We start from the raw sequence: 17,345 nt of genomic DNA, 5'->3' as shown, positions 1-17,345 counted from the left end.
CTTACCTATGCAATGCCTTTAATTAATTGCGACTCTTACCTGTGCAATGCGTGCTCCCAGGAGAAAGCCTTGATTAAAGTGAGAGCAGCAAACGCGCTGTCCGGCCGGGCCTGCCTGTGCTGGCTGATTCGTTACCTCAGCAGTGACGATGTTCAGGTTTGGTTATAGCACTGAAAAGTGTGTGTTCAATCATAATTCTGGACAGTTTCCTGCTGGGTAAGCAGAAGAACTAATAATTCTGCAATAGAACTCAGATAAGTTGCTTCTCTATTGGCTTTTTCCTCTGAATATCTCCAGTATATGCTAATGTAGTGCATACTCGTTGTAGACAAGACTGCATTAAAACGTGCTGGTAATGAGAGTAGCTCAAATTCCCTGAGAAATGGCAGGGATTGGTATTGTGGGAAGAGGCAGTACCACTCTGGGAGGGTTATCTCGGGGGTCTTGTTTACCCTTTCAGAACAAAGCTGACATAATGAAGACAAACCAAGATTATTGTGACATCTTATAATTTTTCCTGACATCATTTAAGGACAAGGGACTTTGCTGCAATATCTTTGATGTTGCTTCTAGATGCTGTGTTTTTTCCATGTCCTTCCTTACCATTCTTCTCAGAATGTATTGAACCATTATTAATTTTCTAGCTTAATTACTTGTTCGTGTTTTTGTTCTTAATCAGATAAGTAGATAATGGACAGTCTCTGGGTGATTGGTTATCCACACTCAAGCACCACATTCCAAACTTCTGAATAATTATTCATTAATGGAAAAGAGTAATTGTTCCCTGTGGAACTGTGAGTAAATGTGTACTTGATATAAGTGGTCTTTAATCTTTGCAGTGATTAAGAATTCTTGAAACCAAACATGTGTGCTTGCAGTGTTGAAAAAGTTTTGTACACTTTCAGTGCTGTTATTTGGTAAGGAAATAAAAAGTCCATAGAAAACATGCACTAAATACGTATAAGAGTATAGAAGTTTCATGAAGTAACAGAGCCATTTCAGCAGTTAAATAGGGGTAGATGTAGAGATGAACAAGATTCTAAGTTCATAGTTTGGAATGTGAAAAAATAGAGGAGCTTCCACTTCATTGTAAGGGCTCCTGCAGGTGTCCAGTATTTCACAGGTTTGCAGACTAGAAATTGGTGATCTCACCCCTTTGTTACCAACTGAATCATACCACATGGCCTTTAAACAGAAATTTTGAGAATTCTGTGCAGGTGAATTTGCTGGTTTTTAAATGCATGGATGAATATTTATAATTTTAAAGTCAGTATTCACTGCAAACTAAGCTGAAACTACTCATTGTTTCCTGTTGCAATATTTATCAGGTATATTCAGTAGATTTTCCCCTGGATGTTTGCAAAGCTCTGGGAAAAAGAAATGTTTTGGCTATACAGATGTTCAGATGTTAAAATCCTGTCAAGAAGTAGGTGATTTTGGTCTTAGGTGACTTTATATATACTGGCATTGGCAAATTTTGCCTTTCACCTTCCTCCTCTTAAGTTTTATGCTCATTACAGTAATGCTGCACTTCAGGAATTTGTTATTTTGTAGCTTTTGCTCAGGGTGAAACTCTAAACAAAAAGGAACAGAAGAGATGAGATGATGGTTGATGAGACCTCAGGCTGCAGGGGGAGGTACACTCCAGTGACATGGGAGGAATTGGCAGGGAGCAGACTCAGACTGATGTATCTTGTTTCTTTCAAAGTAGGAAAGAAAATCAAGTAAATTAAGTAATGTAATCAACAACTAATATTGATGATGAATCATTTTGCATTGCTTTTTAGCAATTTTCTAGGTATGAACATTGGAAATGATCATTTCAATAATTCTGTGTGCATTTTCTCTAAATTCTATTAATATACATGGATACATACCATATATTGGTGTTATTATAACTGATGATAGCTTTTAGACACTTGTTTCAAAGTGATTTTTTTTTCTCTTTTAGAGCTCCTCACAATCCATTCAGTTGGAGGACATGAGTGATTTCTCCTTGCTGCTCTACCTGTGACTGTGTCTCATTGCCATCTCAGACAGAGGTAAGAGTTCTCACCTTCCTGAGCTTTTGTATTCTGTAGTTTTGCTGCAAACATCCTTTTAGATAAGGTCATGTGAAGGACACTGCCTTTTAGGTATTATTGCAATAGGAATGCTCTCAAGTTTGTTCAGGAAGCTCCAGCTTCAGTATTTCAGTTCAAACCAGTCCTGTGGTTTTGAAGGCAGCTGCCCAACCAAACCAGGTCTGCTTGGTGTTGCAGGGTGCTTGAGGAGTGCACCCTCACTGCCCTCAGGTGGAATGAACTGGAAGATGTGCTGGCTGTATAAATTTGCAGCTTGGTCTTTTGAGTGTATTATATTGATTTTTGTAAAATAAGGAAAAAAGTGGACTCTCCAATAGATAATGAAAAAGTAAGAAGTTTTGATGATAAGTACAGGGCAAGAAAAAAATACTCCACTTCCAAATTCTTTGTTTTTCCACTGAATAAAATAATTTATTACATAAGTAAAATACAAACAGTGACTGTGGTTTTAGTTCTTCATTTCAATTTTACCCTAATGATCACTTATATAACAACTTCATCTCCTGGTAACATTAGAGTAGCAATCAGAATATTACATTAAACCCACAGCTGAACTCTTCAAATGTTGCTTCTGTGTACATGTTTCTGGAATGAATCTTGGCTTAACATCTCTCACATAAGTTCCTATACTGTGCAATTTTAATATACATTACCTGTATAATATAAATATAGTTACTCTGGAGATGACAGTGGTACCCTGTATGCAGAATTCAATGCATACAATTGAAAAGACAAAGGGTAGCTGAAGTCAAATGAACTCAGAAAGTCTTTTGGTTTTTTACAACACGTCCAGAAAAATCTCAGTTGAAGTTAATAAAATACAAAAAATATGTTATCAGCAGAAGATCAATTCATGTGCACTGGGAAAAAAGGGTATTTGGGGAAAGGAATCTTCAGTGAAGTTGCCACAGGTTCCTCTGTGAGCCCCTCCTTTACCACACAAAGGCAGCTCGCTCCCGCAGCATCCTGACCCCGAAGCGCTGCCACTCCCTCTGGTAAATCCACAGCTCCTGGGTTGTGTCCAGACAGGCCAGAACTGCCCCTCCTTTCCAGGCTATTAAACGTGGATCCATATCCTAAATTCAAAACACACATTGCACACAGTCAGTAGTCTCATTCTGCATCATTCTCCAAAGCTGTATCCTATTTTCTGACACTATTTACTAGTTAGAATCTGATGGGGTAGGTGAAAAGTTTTTCAGTATTATCCAGGAAAGAGTAGTGAGATAAAAATATTTAAATGATATTCAAGATGCTTTGAGAAGTCACTTTGTTTTAAAATGCTTTCTAAGCACATAATGAAAATCTTCCCTTCAGTAAGGAGGCTCTGAAATAGATGGAAGTATATTTACAAGTTTTGCCTGATTAATGCCAAATGAAAATTAATCTCAATGCCTGTTTTTCTATTATCTTTACAGTACAAAAAAAATAAAAAATCCCAATTTCTTGCTGAGGAGACAGGTTACCTTCATGGGCCAGTACTAACTGCTTCTTTAAGAATAGGGCCTTGAGCTAATAAACACTGCAGTGATCTGTACCAGTCACACTCTTGCTTTGCCTCTAACTCCCTGTCCCTAACCAGCCAGTGCTATGCTATAGGCTGAGAGCTCCCTTAAATCTCAGATATTCAACTACTCTGGGATTTTAAAAGAATTTTTTTCTTTTAACCTTTCAAAGATTTCAACCAATCATAGTTTACTCTTTACTTAGCTATCAGTTAACAGTTACCTTAGGCCTTGTGATGACCTCAACATTTTCAACAACTCTTCTGAAAGAAGGTGGCATTTTGTTGAGAATTCGGTGCTGAAGGAACTCTTGAGCTTTATGAAACATAAGGCCTCCTCCCACTACTAAGATAGAGCTGTACATCTTCTTTTTTGTATCATCAGATGCTGGAATGAAAGAATACATAGACATAGATCTGTGTTTTGAAGTTATTATGGCCTGTGTTACAATTAATTTAGTGCAAGTCAAACCAGATAGAAACTGATGTTTGCTTTTAAAATTCTTCTTCTATTCCTTGGATACATAGCTCAAGAAACATCAACAGAGATGCAAGCATAAGAAACAGTGTAGCTACTCTACAGACTGCAAAACCTAGGGACACATCTTTGGTGAAAAACAGGAGTTACATAAATCCACCCTGAGGTCTGTTCCACAGACTGGTACAAATGTAATTCTTACCACAGCAGTCGATACTATGAAGGATGGCTTTGTCCAGGCCCAAGGCTTTGCCTTCAAACTGAGAAATAGCAGTTTTCCTGGACATGTGTGCAGTTAAAGGCTCCTCTGAGTCATTGCCAGGTATCATACAGTCACCCTGGGAAGAGCCCAGCTCCACTTCTTGTGGGTAGATCCTCTCTGAAATGTCTGAGGATTGGCCTCTCAATTCTCCCTCAAACGCACCAGGCTTTGACATGGATTTTCTGTCAGCTGTAGCTTTTGCAGACTTAAAAATGAGAAAACAAAAATACAAAAAGGTCACAGAACAGTACAAAGACTTAACTAAGCACCACTGTACTTCCCTTCACCTTTTTGCACAGCAAGGTTAAGCCCTGTGTTACTCCCTCATCTAATTTTCATTTTAATCCTCGTGTTCTAAGGGCTTATTTTGAACTCCATCTGATTGCTCAATCCCATAATAGAGGGACCCCTTCTTAGACTTTAAAAATGCACACTTTAATTGAAAAATTGTTTAGGCATCTGTAACTACTTACTTTAAATTTATTCTTTAATACTTCTGACCAAGGTTACAAACTCTGGTTTCTGAGATAAGCCAATGAGTCCTCATTTAATTCCCCAATTAAATGATAGTTCATGAAAAATAAAACCAGCAATCACACACCTGCTCCTGCTTACTTTGTGTGGCCAGCAGATAATGCTCATCATGAGGATCCTCAGGATCACCTTGTGACCTGTGCTGCAAAATTGTCATTTTTTGTCCAACAATTCCAAAAGTTGCTGGATAAAACAGAGCCATGGGTGCCTGAAGAGAGATTTGGCATGGTTTTACTGCAATATTCCTTCTTATGGCATTTACTACAGAAAAAAGAAATGTTCCATTTTTCTCACAATCCAAAATTAAATAGAGGTGTTTTTTTTTTTTTTTCAGGTAGTCTGTAAAATACTAAAGTGTCTTCTGTTTTTTATAATTAAAATATATCCCAATAAATACACAAGTTTCTTTACAGATTTAGCATTGTATGATCAACAAGTACTCAAATGTCATTTATGACAAAATTAGACTATTCAATGGTGAACTGAAAAACTTGCAAAATTAACATTAATGCTTTGCACTTGAAGGATAATTATCATATTTAGATGAAGTAACAACAATTGTGGCTAAAGCTACTTAGAAAGTCTTGTGCATCCACCAGTTCTGCATTAGGTCCACCCATCCATATAGGAATTAATTTTTTCTACAAGCACAGTTTAACAAAAATCCATAAATAACATGGTCTTAGTAGCACTAGACTGATACAAATTGAGGCTCTGAGTCTGAATGCTCATTATATTTGTAATTTAATTTAAAAATCACCTGTAATTTTTCATCCCCTAATCGGAACTGGTACAATAAAGCAGGAGAGTCCGGATGCCGAATTTGGAACTCGTGATCTTGTAATCCAGAAATATCCTAAGGTAAGAAACAATGAAAACAAAAAAACAATGGAAACAATGGAAAAAAAAACCCCAGAAAATTAATTACAAATGCTGTGTAATCTATTTAGCTACAGAAAATAGCTCAAAGTAACAAATCTCTCTTCTAACAATGGACTTTATTTACCTATTCTTGAGTTTTTTAAAGTCTTTTCCATGTAGTATGATGTGCCAGACAGCTTTCTACATGCCTAAGCCTCTGCAATGAGGGTTTTGCAGGAAAAAGAGACCTGCTGGCAGATCTTACAGAACTGAAGTTGAAAACCAGCAAGTATGCAACTATTATCAGCTTCTTTCAGCAATAAGAACAAAGAAATTATCTTTCTAAGGGTTAGCATTCCTTTCAGCTAGATGAAAAATAAACCAAGTTATAAACATTTCAAGTCTAAAGCTTCTACAGCTTTTGCCAGTATTCTCCTGGGTAAAATATTTAAAATTAACTTGAACTCACAAAAAGGATCCCCAGAGTAACATTCTGTAAAAGAAAAAATATTACTTGGATAACACACGATTTTCCCCATCTCACCTGATCTAGATGACAAAATGTCTCCTTTAGGTGCTGAAGCAGCAGGCAGTCCAACTTATTAGTTAACTGGCAGTCTCTGTATGGGAACCCTGCTCGCTGCATAAGCCAGTAAAAACACCTTGACACATCAGATCCCCCATATGCAAGGCACAGCCTAAAGCACAGAGAAGAAAGAGATCTTTTTATGTAGTTTCTGAAATACTGGCTGACTGCAGCAACAGAGAGAGCAATGCTAGGAACATTTCAGACATGTTGGAACCATGACTTCCACAGTTTGCAGAACACAGTATTGGTTCTGATCAGTTCTGCCTGTTTTCTTCTTTTAAAGATAACTGTTACAATATAAACCTTAAGGAATTGTCTCTGTTAAATGCCTCAGAGCAAGAAAACCCTTATATTTATAGAAATTTTCTCTCCTTTAAAAAGTCCAATTTTTGGTAAGCAAATAAATCCATGATTATAATAATTCTGGACACTCCAAGGTACCTGGTATTGCGATGGGAAACACCATCTTCTACACAGCAAACACTTGTCTTCTGATCTCCCACATCTACAATGCAGGCACTGCTTAAACCACTCCCAAAGGTAGCACAGACTGACTCCTGGTGTACAATAATTCCTAGTAACAAGAGAAAAAATTGTATTAAATTTATGCCAAACTTTACAGTCACATTGCTGACATTTAAAGGACATCTTATGTCTTTTCAAGATCTACAAGTAGCCTGACTGAAAGCCTGTATATTTAGTGAAGATGGGGTGGAGGGTACTTAAGAGATTTTTTTGTTGAGTAAGGTTTGCAAGTACTGAAAAGAAGCTAAGAGCAGGGTCAAATGATCCTTTTTCTACAAGATTGCAATTTTTAGACAATACCTTTAATTACTTTTTAATCTGGTAGTGCAGGATCTTGGCTACCAGATGAACGTGAAGTGTTTTCTTTTTTTTTTTTCTGGTTTTAATCAAATAACATCATTAGCATTTCAGATATGGTCTTTAAGTAGTTATGAACTAAGATCCAATTTGACCTTTTGTTTTCCCTACAATCCACCTTTACAGAGTACATTTGTGTCACAAGCCCATACTTAAACCTGGGAAGTACCAGAGATTCCAGTCTGTCCTTCTAGACAGTCGTGCATTTTAGAAATATTTAGGAAAACAGACTGCTGCTGCTTTTACCTCAGCTGAATGAGAAACTCAAAGCTGGAATGCATAACAGTAAACCAAAAAACTTGTTTCAATATTAGCCAACCATTTTGCCCCTTTAAAAGAGACAGCAGTTACATGATTGGCAAAAGATGAGGGTGCTAGTCCCAGCTAACCTGAGACTGCTGTGCAAAAATATGCTTTAAAAGAAAAAAAATCCTTATGCAATTATTTATTAAGTACTTGCTTCATTATGGTTTTTACCTGAGAAGCCCATCTTCATTAGGATCATATTTACCAGTTCCTTCACATGTTGTTTATTATAGATGTCTGGAATTAGTAAAATGCATCTGTAGTACTGAAGACAAGAAGAGTAAATTAAAGCCAGCTCTCAAATAAAATTTGATATACAACTTATTTTAAAAAAAACCAAAATTTTTAGCAAAGGGGAAGGTTTTCAATACTTTAAAAAACATGCTCTTAAGTAAGTGCCAAGAGTCTATAGCCCTTAAAATGTTTAAAATACATAAGGCATGAGACAAACTTGCCAAGGATAAGTAATTATACAAGTATTAGGCAGCCCTTCCCCAGGTGCCTCCTTTACAGCCAACAAAAAAAACCCAAACAAAGACTAAGACTGAAGTGTCTAAAATGGGATTTCTAAACATCCTTGTTAAAGGTTCTATCAACAGCTTTTGTCCTAAAGACATGGACAAAATTCCAGATGAAGTTTTGGGAACTCACCAGCAGAAAGAAGGTATTTATTAAGGAAAGCACCAGTAAGAGGCTACCAATACCAGCAAGTTGCTTCCCTTTTACAACAACACTCAGAGAAGTGGATACAGCCCACACCACAAAAATGTGGTGTTCACAGCTCACCTTTAGGTCTTTCAGGGGTATTTCCAGGTACTTTTGTATTGCATGTGACCATATAACTTCCAGGTCTGCCAGTACTGCAGTGAGGGAGCCACCAGGTCCTGCGTGGAGATTCAGCTGCCCCCTTCTAATGGGCCAGTGTATGTTGTAAGAATCTAATGGATTAACATACAGGGCCTGAAAATGAGAGATTACATCCTGGACATTGCTCTTCCCAAAAAAATAGTAACAAAATGAGCAACAACTGGGAAGAAAAGTATTTCAGAAGCACATAGAAGACACTGCAGAACTCAGACTGATGTAACAGCAATACAGCAGGTTTCTTTGTAACAGAGCTTTGATAATAAACCATTAAAATAAAAAGACAACAAATACATAATCTAGATTGTTTGAATTTTGAATGTTTTTGCCCACAGACATCTAGTGAATATAACGGTATATTTTCCACTATCTCATTTTAGAAATTAAAATAGTTTAAACACTTTGAAGCCCACAAATATCAAGTTACTCAGCAGCAATTCCATGTAGTGATACTTTTATCAGTTTCTTGCCTTTTCTCTGATTTATGCCATATGGGTGTAGTTCTCGCCTATTCCCTGCAAAACCACTGATTTATAGCAGCAAAGGATCCAAGATACTTGTTAAGCAAATAGGGGAATTCTCTTGTCTTGCAGAATGACAGAAAATACTCAGTTCCTCCACAGTAAAGTTTCTCAGTTTTGTTTGGTTAGCTTTACACATCTTTCAGTACATACTAACTTACAGCAGACTGCAACTAATCCATGGCTGCATTAAAACACACAAAGCCTCATTCAGCAGAAAAATCAATCTTACTTCTTCTCCCACCAAAAACTCAGGGTGATTTGATGTGTTTGTCCACTTGGCCCCAGAGCTGTGATCCAATATGGCAGGCCTCATCTGTCTGTTGTAGGACCTGGCCTGAAATGTAACCAAATCAAATCCTGTTGATAAATATTTTACTGGTCACTTTTTATGCGTGGAAGAAAAATGAGATACCCCTTTGAACCCAGCCCTTATAATATACTTATAATATAAATTTTCTCATGTTTTCAGAGTTAGGTAGCACAGTAACACTTATCCATATTTGGTGTAGAAAGGGTATTAATTCTTGTCCACTGAAGCACAGCATCTCACTGAAGGATTGTCAGAATGAAGAATTTAATAAGACCTTAGAATGAGTTACCTGATCAGGTGACACCGGAATGCGCCTCGCTCCATTCGACATCTTTTTGGACCATATTGCTTGGTCCACCATTTTAAGGCCATTTTGTCTCTGCTCAGTACTTTCAGGTTTCTAAGGAAAAACCCCAAATACGCAATGTAAATGTTTTCAAACCACGTCTGCACACTGGTAGTACTGAAGCTATTAGGAAACAGTGAAACCATTACTGATTAAATTTAGATAATTGACAGAAATGTACAGAAAAATACAGATAATGTACAGAAAGGACAGATGTTCGTACAATCCAAAATGGACTTATGCTCATTTTTAAATAAACTATTTTTTATATTAGAGCTCCCAACACCTATTCAAGACAACTAGAATCTTTTAACTGTTTTTAGCGGTCATTGGACTTCATCTCTAGTGATGAGCTCAGGCTATTTTTCTACTTAACTACAGACATATGAAGTAGGAGCAAAAATGTTTAAACAGATCTCAATTATTTAACGGTGAGGTTTACTATTAGACAGGTTAGTTCTAATTTTTACAGATCCAGATTATTACATATGTCTTTTGACCAGGCTGGACTAAAATGACTTGCTGTGTTACCCAAGTCACTAACTAGTAACCAACACATTCGAATCCTACAGTTGGCATTCCAGCAGAAGAAATACTGACTGTGGTACCAGACTTTAGCACGGGGAAATCAACATGTACAAACCCTCAACCTATCAATTCCTCGGGTTTAGTTCATTGCAAACGAATCAAATAAAACGCAAACACAGACTGGTCCAAGCCTACTGACTTCAGCAGGTGGCACCTACAGTCCTTAAAAGGGTGAAACACAAGTTTGACAGGAGATGTACTCTCTTCTGGAAAACCATGAAGGATGAAGGGCACACATGCACCACACAACAAACCAAACCGCCGCAGAACGGGCGATGGGCAGGCGGGTTCCGGCGAGGCGGGGCCGCTTACATTGAGGCCGTCCCTGAGGAGCCAGCTGTCCCTGTAGGCCGCCTGGCCCGGCTGCTTGTGCCGCCGCGCGATCACGTGCGGGATGCCCGCGGGCAGCGTGTCCGTGGCCCGCCCGAGCCGCAGGGTGGTGGAGCCGGGGTGGATCACCACGATGAAGTTGCTCTGTATTTGCTGCAAGCGGCACAACGAGCACGGAATCAGAGCGAGACCCCGGGACCACCTGGAGCCCTCCCGGCGCTTCCACACCCCCCTCCGCAGGCCTTTAAAAGGCCGAGCCCGGGCCGGGCCCGCCCCAGCGGGGAGGGAGCAGCGCCCGGCAGCCGCCGCTCGGCCCCGGCCTCACCTCCTGCAGGGACTCGGGCACGGCGGCGGGGACAATGGGCCGCTTCACGCCGCGCTGCTCGCGTTCCCGGTCGCGCTCCTTGTCCTTGCCGTTCTCCGCCTCGCCTTTCTCCGCCTGGGTCATGCTCCGGCCGGGCGGAAGCCGCGTCTGCCCGGCCCGAGCGGCGCCGAGCCCGGCGCGAGGCGGAAGCGGGCGGACCCTGGCCGGGCCCCGCCCCCCAGCAGGTACCGGGAGGGGCCTCGGCGGCTCCGGGCGCCGCCTGGGATGGCCCCGCTCGGAGCGGAGCTCCGGCTCCGGTGCTGAGGGGCCGGCTGCGGCACGGGGAGCCTCGGGAGCAGCCCCAAGCTGCCGCGGGTCTGGTGGAGCACCGGCCACACGCTGTCAGCTGGGCTGGTACTGCTGGAGGGGCTGCAGGAGGGACATACGGCCCTCCAACAGCCTAAAATACTCCATACAAAGGCTGTAGTACAGCTGGTGTGTGTGGTAAGGGGATAACCATGTAAGGGTCTCCCTGTTTGTGGGCAGCGACCTCCTTTATAAACTGTGCAGAGAGGATGTTTAGCTGGAGATGGGGGAGATGTGGTGTTTAAAGGCTCAAAGTTGCTGTTACACAGCAGAGTCTAAAAGGGGTTTTGTGTTAGGTAGGAGTGGTATCTGCTGGAGTAGCTTGTTAATTGAGGGGCATTGTTGATCAATTTCCCGCTAAGGACTGTTAAGGAATACATTCAGTACAAGAACAATGAGAAATTCCCATCCTGAAAAGGGGAACAACAGATAAAAGCTAGTTACTATTTGAAAGAAAATAACTACTCTGGGATAGCTGTCAGTATTTGACTTGACCTCTTTTTTTTGTTCATGTTATAACAACACCTAATTTTATAGTAAAAAAATCCCAAAATTTGTACAGTAAATGTTTTTACACGTTTCAGTAAGTTTATAGTGAAGAATGAAGCTCTTTCAAAAGGTGTTTCTGTTATAAAAAACATTATGGACTTTAGTGAAGCAAAAGGGTTGTAAAACAAAGTAATTTGTTAACTGCATTTTTGAAGTGCTTTGGGAGTATCATTAATAGAAGGAAAATACAGCAAAGTAGAGAGTGTTTGTCCTGAGAGAGTGAGTATTAAAGCTCTTAGGAATTGCTGCTTTGACTCTTGAGGGACCATCTCTATCTACTGTAAATATGTTTTTTTTTCTCATCTGAATAGCAGAAGGCTTATTGTACTTCAGATTTTTTCCGTTTCTAAAAATGATGAGAAAATCAGTCTTGTGACAAGCCAAATATAATTTACTTACAACTTTGCAACTACAGTAAAATGTTCAGAAACTATACAAAGACTTTAGACAGTAAACATGTATTTAATGAAACTGTGGCTCAGTTACACCGGATCCTTGAGGAAGGAGTTCCCAGTACAACTTCATTGATCTGCTTCTATCACAGGACAGTTTCCAGTCAGGCATACACATCCCCATTTGGTCCAGCACTAAACTCTTCTTTTCATCTGGCTGATGTGTATGCTTGTGCCTGCCTCTTCAGCAGGCGTTTACCTAAAAGATAAAGTAGTAACAGTACATTTAAAGAAGCCTTTCTTTGTGAGATAAAATTAAGTAAAAAATTTAAAATAATATCGCTTTTAATTTAGCTAAATGGGACATGCTAAAGACTTGCTAACTATTTCTCAGCAGGTTACACATTGCTGTGAGTACCCAGAAGCAATCTCCAGTCTTTGCTGGAATTGTGTCTACGCAATAAGAAAAAAACACCACAACATCCTGGGGTTTTTCTCCCACTTGGAAGAAGCTTATCCTGTTCCAGTGAACTGAAATACTGGTGTCTGTGTTTCCTGGTACATGAACTTTTTCCTACAAGGTTTACAGGTGTTAACCACCTGCATGGGTTGTTTTTTTTCCTTGTAACTTATAGTAACAATGGGAGTGACTGATGAAAAACAAGGACTATATACTTAAGTCTTAAAGTAAATAAAACCATACTGTAAATACACTCAGTGTCAGCTGCAACTCCCAGCAGCCAAACTAATTATTAAACAGAATAAAATATCAGGCAGCTGTAAGAAGTCTTCTAATCTTAACCTCTTTTAATTTTGCCTCTATTTTTAAGCAATTCTGATTTTTACACTTTACTGGAATTCAAGATTGGTATGGTTGTATCATTGTAATGGGGGAAAAAAACCCATTTTTACTGTCTTGTAACAACTTTATATTTTTCTTTCTTTTCTATTGAGAAATATCAACTTTAGCCAAAACCCATCCATCATATGTCATATAACTATTAGAAATGCAAACAAAGCATCATTTTCTAACAATCTGATCTTTAAATCAACAGCCAAAAAAGATGAGAAGTTATAAATAACTTACCAGCTGTGCTCAAAAATCTTTGCTGCACTTTGTCCATCGACTTCTGGGCAATTAAAAGTGAAAGCCCACCATTCCTAAACCGAAATAATTTTTAACATCCCTCCCCCCTGCTTTTTCTCCCCTTTACTGGAAGCATCTTTATTTCTTTTATTATTTGATTATTTTTCTGTTTTGGTAACTTGTGCAGCAGGAGGACAAAACACTCCATTCTACCTTAACCCTGAATTAACACTGCTATTTAAAAAAACCCCAAACCCTCCAAAGCAGGATGCAGCAGATTTGGAATTACCTTCCTCATCCACCTCCAGCCATGGGTGGTGGACTGGGGCCTGCACCCCAGTGATTTATTCGGCCCATCCGACGGCGAGGATTTGCTGGAGGCCTGAAAAGAAAGGAGTTCTCCCTTCATTAAACTTTTCAACTAGAAATACAATAACTGTCTCTAAATGTCAGTGGTGAGAAAGTCTGAACCTCTAAAGTTGAGTTTCATCTGGAAAGCTGTAAGAAAACCCCAACCCCACTATCACAGAAATCCTCTCCTGTTTCATTACTGCTGTGTGATGTGGGAAGGCCACAGAGCACTGATGCTTTTACACAGTCCTACAAAAGACTTAGGCTGCAGTGTTCATGGAAATTACACCCCTGTAACAGTGTTCTGCTTTAGGTAATGTAATACAAGAAATGACTGCACTAATGCAACTCAAATGCTGAGTACAAACATGTCTAAGAAAATAAAATTTTAACAAAGATATATGTTGTCTCCTAGGCAGGCTCAGAAATATTTTCAGGGATGTTAGTTTGTCTGTACTGCTATTGCAGCTGTCCAAAGCTGTGTATTGTTACCAACAATTGTGCAGATAACCATTTTAGCCTTCCTGCACAACCCAATTCAATGCAAATCACAACTGTAATCTACTCAGATTCATGTCACTTCACCAAGAGAGGGGAAAATGTGTGAATATGAAAAAAATACCCTCTGCCATCATGGTATCCTGAATAGGAGGAAGATGTGTAGCCTCGTCTTCTTAAATCTGGTTGAATAATGCTCTGGAAACTGAAAAATTAAAACAAGGGTTAGGTGAATTGATAGCCAGGTACAGTTTTTGAATATTGTGATTGGAAAGAAATGGCCTGAAGAACAGCAAGTAGTGTTCAGGAATGAACAGTGTATCCTCTCATCTTAAATCCTTATCCTTAAATCTTGGCAATTTGTCTCCTACATACAAAACTGAAATCTGAAATAATTCCCAATTACAATGAAGCTTAAATTATAAAATCTAAATTACATTATATGTTTTAAATTATAAATAATAAATTATGTATTAAAATTATAAAATCTAGTTTCCTTGGTAATATGCAAGAAATGCATAAAGTATAAATTTATAACTGAAATCACTAAGAACTGTTGAAAACATCACATGAACTTTCTGTTTGTTAACTGGCTTTGATCCAAATTTGTGTTTACTGTGTGATTACTTTTACATAGTCAGAATCTATTGTCACCAGTAGAAATTCTCCAAAGAGCTTAATTATTTGATCAGCTAGTAGATATGTTTTAACAAAAATGTATATTTTCTTTTTGCAGTGTCAACGTAGATGAAATGTAAGAAAACTCATTTGAACTGCCAATAAGTTATAGTCACTTTTCATGCACTTTTTGTTAAGTATACTGAGCTTAACAGACACAACCACATAGTTGTAGTAAAGCATTTATACAAATGGAATGGTAGAGAGTAAATATAATATTTTTATTGTTGTGTACTGATAGCACTGTGTAACTTGCACCTATGTCAAATCTAAAATGAAGCTCAGCAAAAGAATTAACTTCTACTTACAACAGAACCACAAAATCTGCTATTGACCAGAAGAAATCTGTTATAGATGACAACCTCCAGGGAGCCCGACTCTGGTTATCCAAAACTTGTCCTGTAACACATCCAGATACAAGAAGTGACGTTCAGTGTGTGACACTGAACAGTGCATTACACAAAACCAGATCTGCTAAGTCCAGAGTTTGCAGGTGGGACGGTGAAACTGCACTTCATGGCAGGGAGTTTCATTTTCCGCAGGTTACTGCCCAAGTACGTCAGCTAAAAGGGTCAGCACCGCCACAGGGGCTCTCCGTCCAGAAAACCCCCAGACAGCCCCAGGCAGAGTCTGATTCCCCGTAAGCGGTTCAAGTGCTGCCGTGTGACGCTCCCGGTGTCTGTAGCACGCACTTGAACTCGTCAAAGTCCCCAAATCCGCTTTAGAAGCAGACCAGGCTCGGCCACAAGGCCGCAGGGCAGCGCGGGGTGACGCGACACCGGCAGCCGCCAGACCCTGCCCGGCTGTCCCGGCAGCGGCGGCGCTGGGGGCGGCGCTCTGCGCAGCGCAGCCCCGGTGCCCCCGGTCGGTGCCCAGCCCCCGGCCCGGCCCCCCCCCCCCCCCGCTGCGGACACACACCGCGGTGCCCCGGCCCCCGGCCCCTCACCGTTCGAGATGTACACCATGGCTGCCCGCCGGCCCGGCCCGGCCCCGCCCCTGCGCCTGCGCGGCCGCCGCGCGCATGGGCAGCGAGCGGTGACGGCGGCACCCACGGAGGAGCGGCCGTGGTGGCGCTGGGCTCCGCGTCCCCTCTCCTCAGGGCAAGGGCATGAGATTAACGGGGTCCCGCTCAGGACCGTCTGTTATCGAGGGGTCCATTCTGGAGTGGTCTGCCTGAGGAGGTGGTGGTGTCACCATCCCTGGATGTGTTTAAAAAAAGACTGGATGTGGCACTCAGTGCCATGGTTTAGTTGAGGTGTCAGGGAACAGGTTGGACTCGATGATCTTAAAGGTCTCTCCCAACTGTGTGATTCTGTCAGCAGCCCAGCCCTGTTACTAACGAGTTTTCCCTCGGCATCCTGGATAACGAGGGGTCACCCTGAGCAGCCGCTGTTATTAACCAGGCTCCTCCCAGTGCCCCTGGTAACGAGGGATCCCCTCACAGTCCCGGTACCGGAACCCCTCAACAGCCTCTTTTATTAACGAGGGGTTCCCTCACATCCCCGGTACCGGGACCCTCGGCAGCCGCTGTTATTAACGAGAGATCCCCTTAGCCCCGGTACCGAGCCCCTCGACAGCCGCGGCGGGGCCGGCCTGAGGCGGGCGGTGCTCAGTAAACGGCTCCTCCCTCCGAGGGGCGGGTCTGGTTAAATTATTCATTAAATGAATAATATTATTATTTAAATAAATATTATTATTTATTAAATAAAATAAATAATAATTTATCATTCCAGTGCTGTTGGAACTTCTCTGCCGCGTTTAGGATAGTAACGGGAGTTGGAATAGTCAGTCACTGTTTCATAAAAACAAAGTGTTCTTAGTTGCCTTCTGCGGTAATGATAGAATTACAACCAAAAGCAGAAATAATTTAACATTTCTCTCCAAAAGGAGAGAATGTTTGTGCCCTGTATTTAATGACAAATATGTGGCTACGTACATCATGTTCATGGGAATGTTCAACCCTAACTCGGGAATTTGTTTTAATTTATTTTATTTTTATAAAAACCTTGCCCTGCAAATATTGGCTAGTATTCCTTTTCTAGGAGAATACACACTTGTAAAGTTGGGGGTAACTATACAGCTTTATGGGCAAATTTAATATAATACCTTCTGTCTCTGAGTTTTTAAGCTGAACTAATAAAGAAGGAATGTTTAATTCTGATGTGAAACAGCAATTAAAAAAATTATGTAAAAACACTTTAATACTTCCTTTGCAAGAGCTATATTTTACTAATGATGATAAGGTAAAGTCCTTTGCTAAGAGGGGAATAACAGAAGAGTGTTTTCTGAAGGTGGAATTGTAATACAGTGTTTCTGACAGTGCAGCTGTCCCACAGTAAAAAAATTGTTTTCACCTGACAGGTATTTATAAATGCTCGATGTTTATGAATAAACTCTTGCAAACAACTGAAAGCAATTAGCAAAGAAAGTGTCTGTAGCATGTATGAGCACAGTTTGTGATAATTGGGAGTGGGGCTGAGCTTCATCATCCCCAATTGGGCACAGCTGTGAGCAGCAGGTGAGCAGCATTAAAGGTAACGAGACTTGGTGTGCACTGACCAACCACCAAAGGGAGCAGAGGGCTCACAGGTGCAGTGCATCAACAGGAGGGGATAAAAGGTTGGGCTGACAAAGGGCAGACTCCTGCAGCCTCCTGAA

General features: G+C 40.6%; 2 protein-coding genes across 2 annotated transcripts; both read right to left on the bottom strand.

Moving 5' to 3' along the window:
• Positions 1-2,473: 2,473 nt before the first annotated feature.
• ACTR8 (actin related protein 8) lies at positions 2,474-11,008 on the bottom strand. Its single transcript, XM_074549899.1, has 13 exons — positions 10,788-11,008; positions 10,445-10,615; positions 9,488-9,598; positions 9,118-9,222; positions 8,287-8,460; positions 7,672-7,765; positions 6,754-6,886; positions 6,268-6,421; positions 5,623-5,718; positions 4,930-5,070; positions 4,269-4,533; positions 3,813-3,976; positions 2,474-3,160 (listed from the first exon to the last, which is right to left on the bottom strand). The coding sequence occupies exons 1-13, from the start codon at positions 10,908-10,910 to the stop codon at positions 3,017-3,019; spliced, it is 1,875 nt and encodes a 624-aa protein (XP_074406000.1). The 5' UTR covers positions 10,911-11,008; the 3' UTR covers positions 2,474-3,016.
• Positions 11,009-13,445: 2,437 nt separating this feature from the next.
• SELENOK (selenoprotein K) lies at positions 13,446-15,780 on the bottom strand. The gene is made up of 4 exons (XM_005485458.3): positions 15,634-15,780; positions 14,996-15,086; positions 14,134-14,214; positions 13,446-13,542 (listed from the first exon to the last, which is right to left on the bottom strand). The coding sequence occupies exons 1-4, from the start codon at positions 15,650-15,652 to the stop codon at positions 13,446-13,448; spliced, it is 288 nt and encodes a 95-aa protein (XP_005485515.2). The 5' UTR covers positions 15,653-15,780.
• Between the last annotated feature and the right edge of the window lie 1,565 nt (positions 15,781-17,345).

The sequence above is a fragment of the Zonotrichia albicollis genome, chromosome 12 (assembly GCF_047830755.1).
Source record: "Zonotrichia albicollis isolate bZonAlb1 chromosome 12, bZonAlb1.hap1, whole genome shotgun sequence".
Classification (NCBI taxonomy): domain Eukaryota; kingdom Metazoa; phylum Chordata; class Aves; order Passeriformes; family Passerellidae; genus Zonotrichia; species Zonotrichia albicollis.
The sequence above is the reverse complement of the archived record's forward strand: the minus strand, read 5'-3'. Positions and strand labels throughout refer to the sequence as shown.

Coding starts and splice junctions, on each gene's coding strand:
- ACTR8 (XM_074549899.1), bottom strand. CDS start 10,910: ATGACCCAGGCGGAGAAAGGCGAGGCGGAGAACGGCAAGGACAAGGAG. Junction 4,534..4,929: donor CACAAAGTAAGCAGGAGCAG/GTGTGTGATTGC, acceptor CTCATTTTTAAG/TCTGCAAAAGCTACAGCTGA. Junction 3,161..3,812: donor AGGTCATCACAAGGCCTAAG/GTAACTGTTAAC, acceptor TTTTGAATTTAG/GATATGGATCCACGTTTAAT.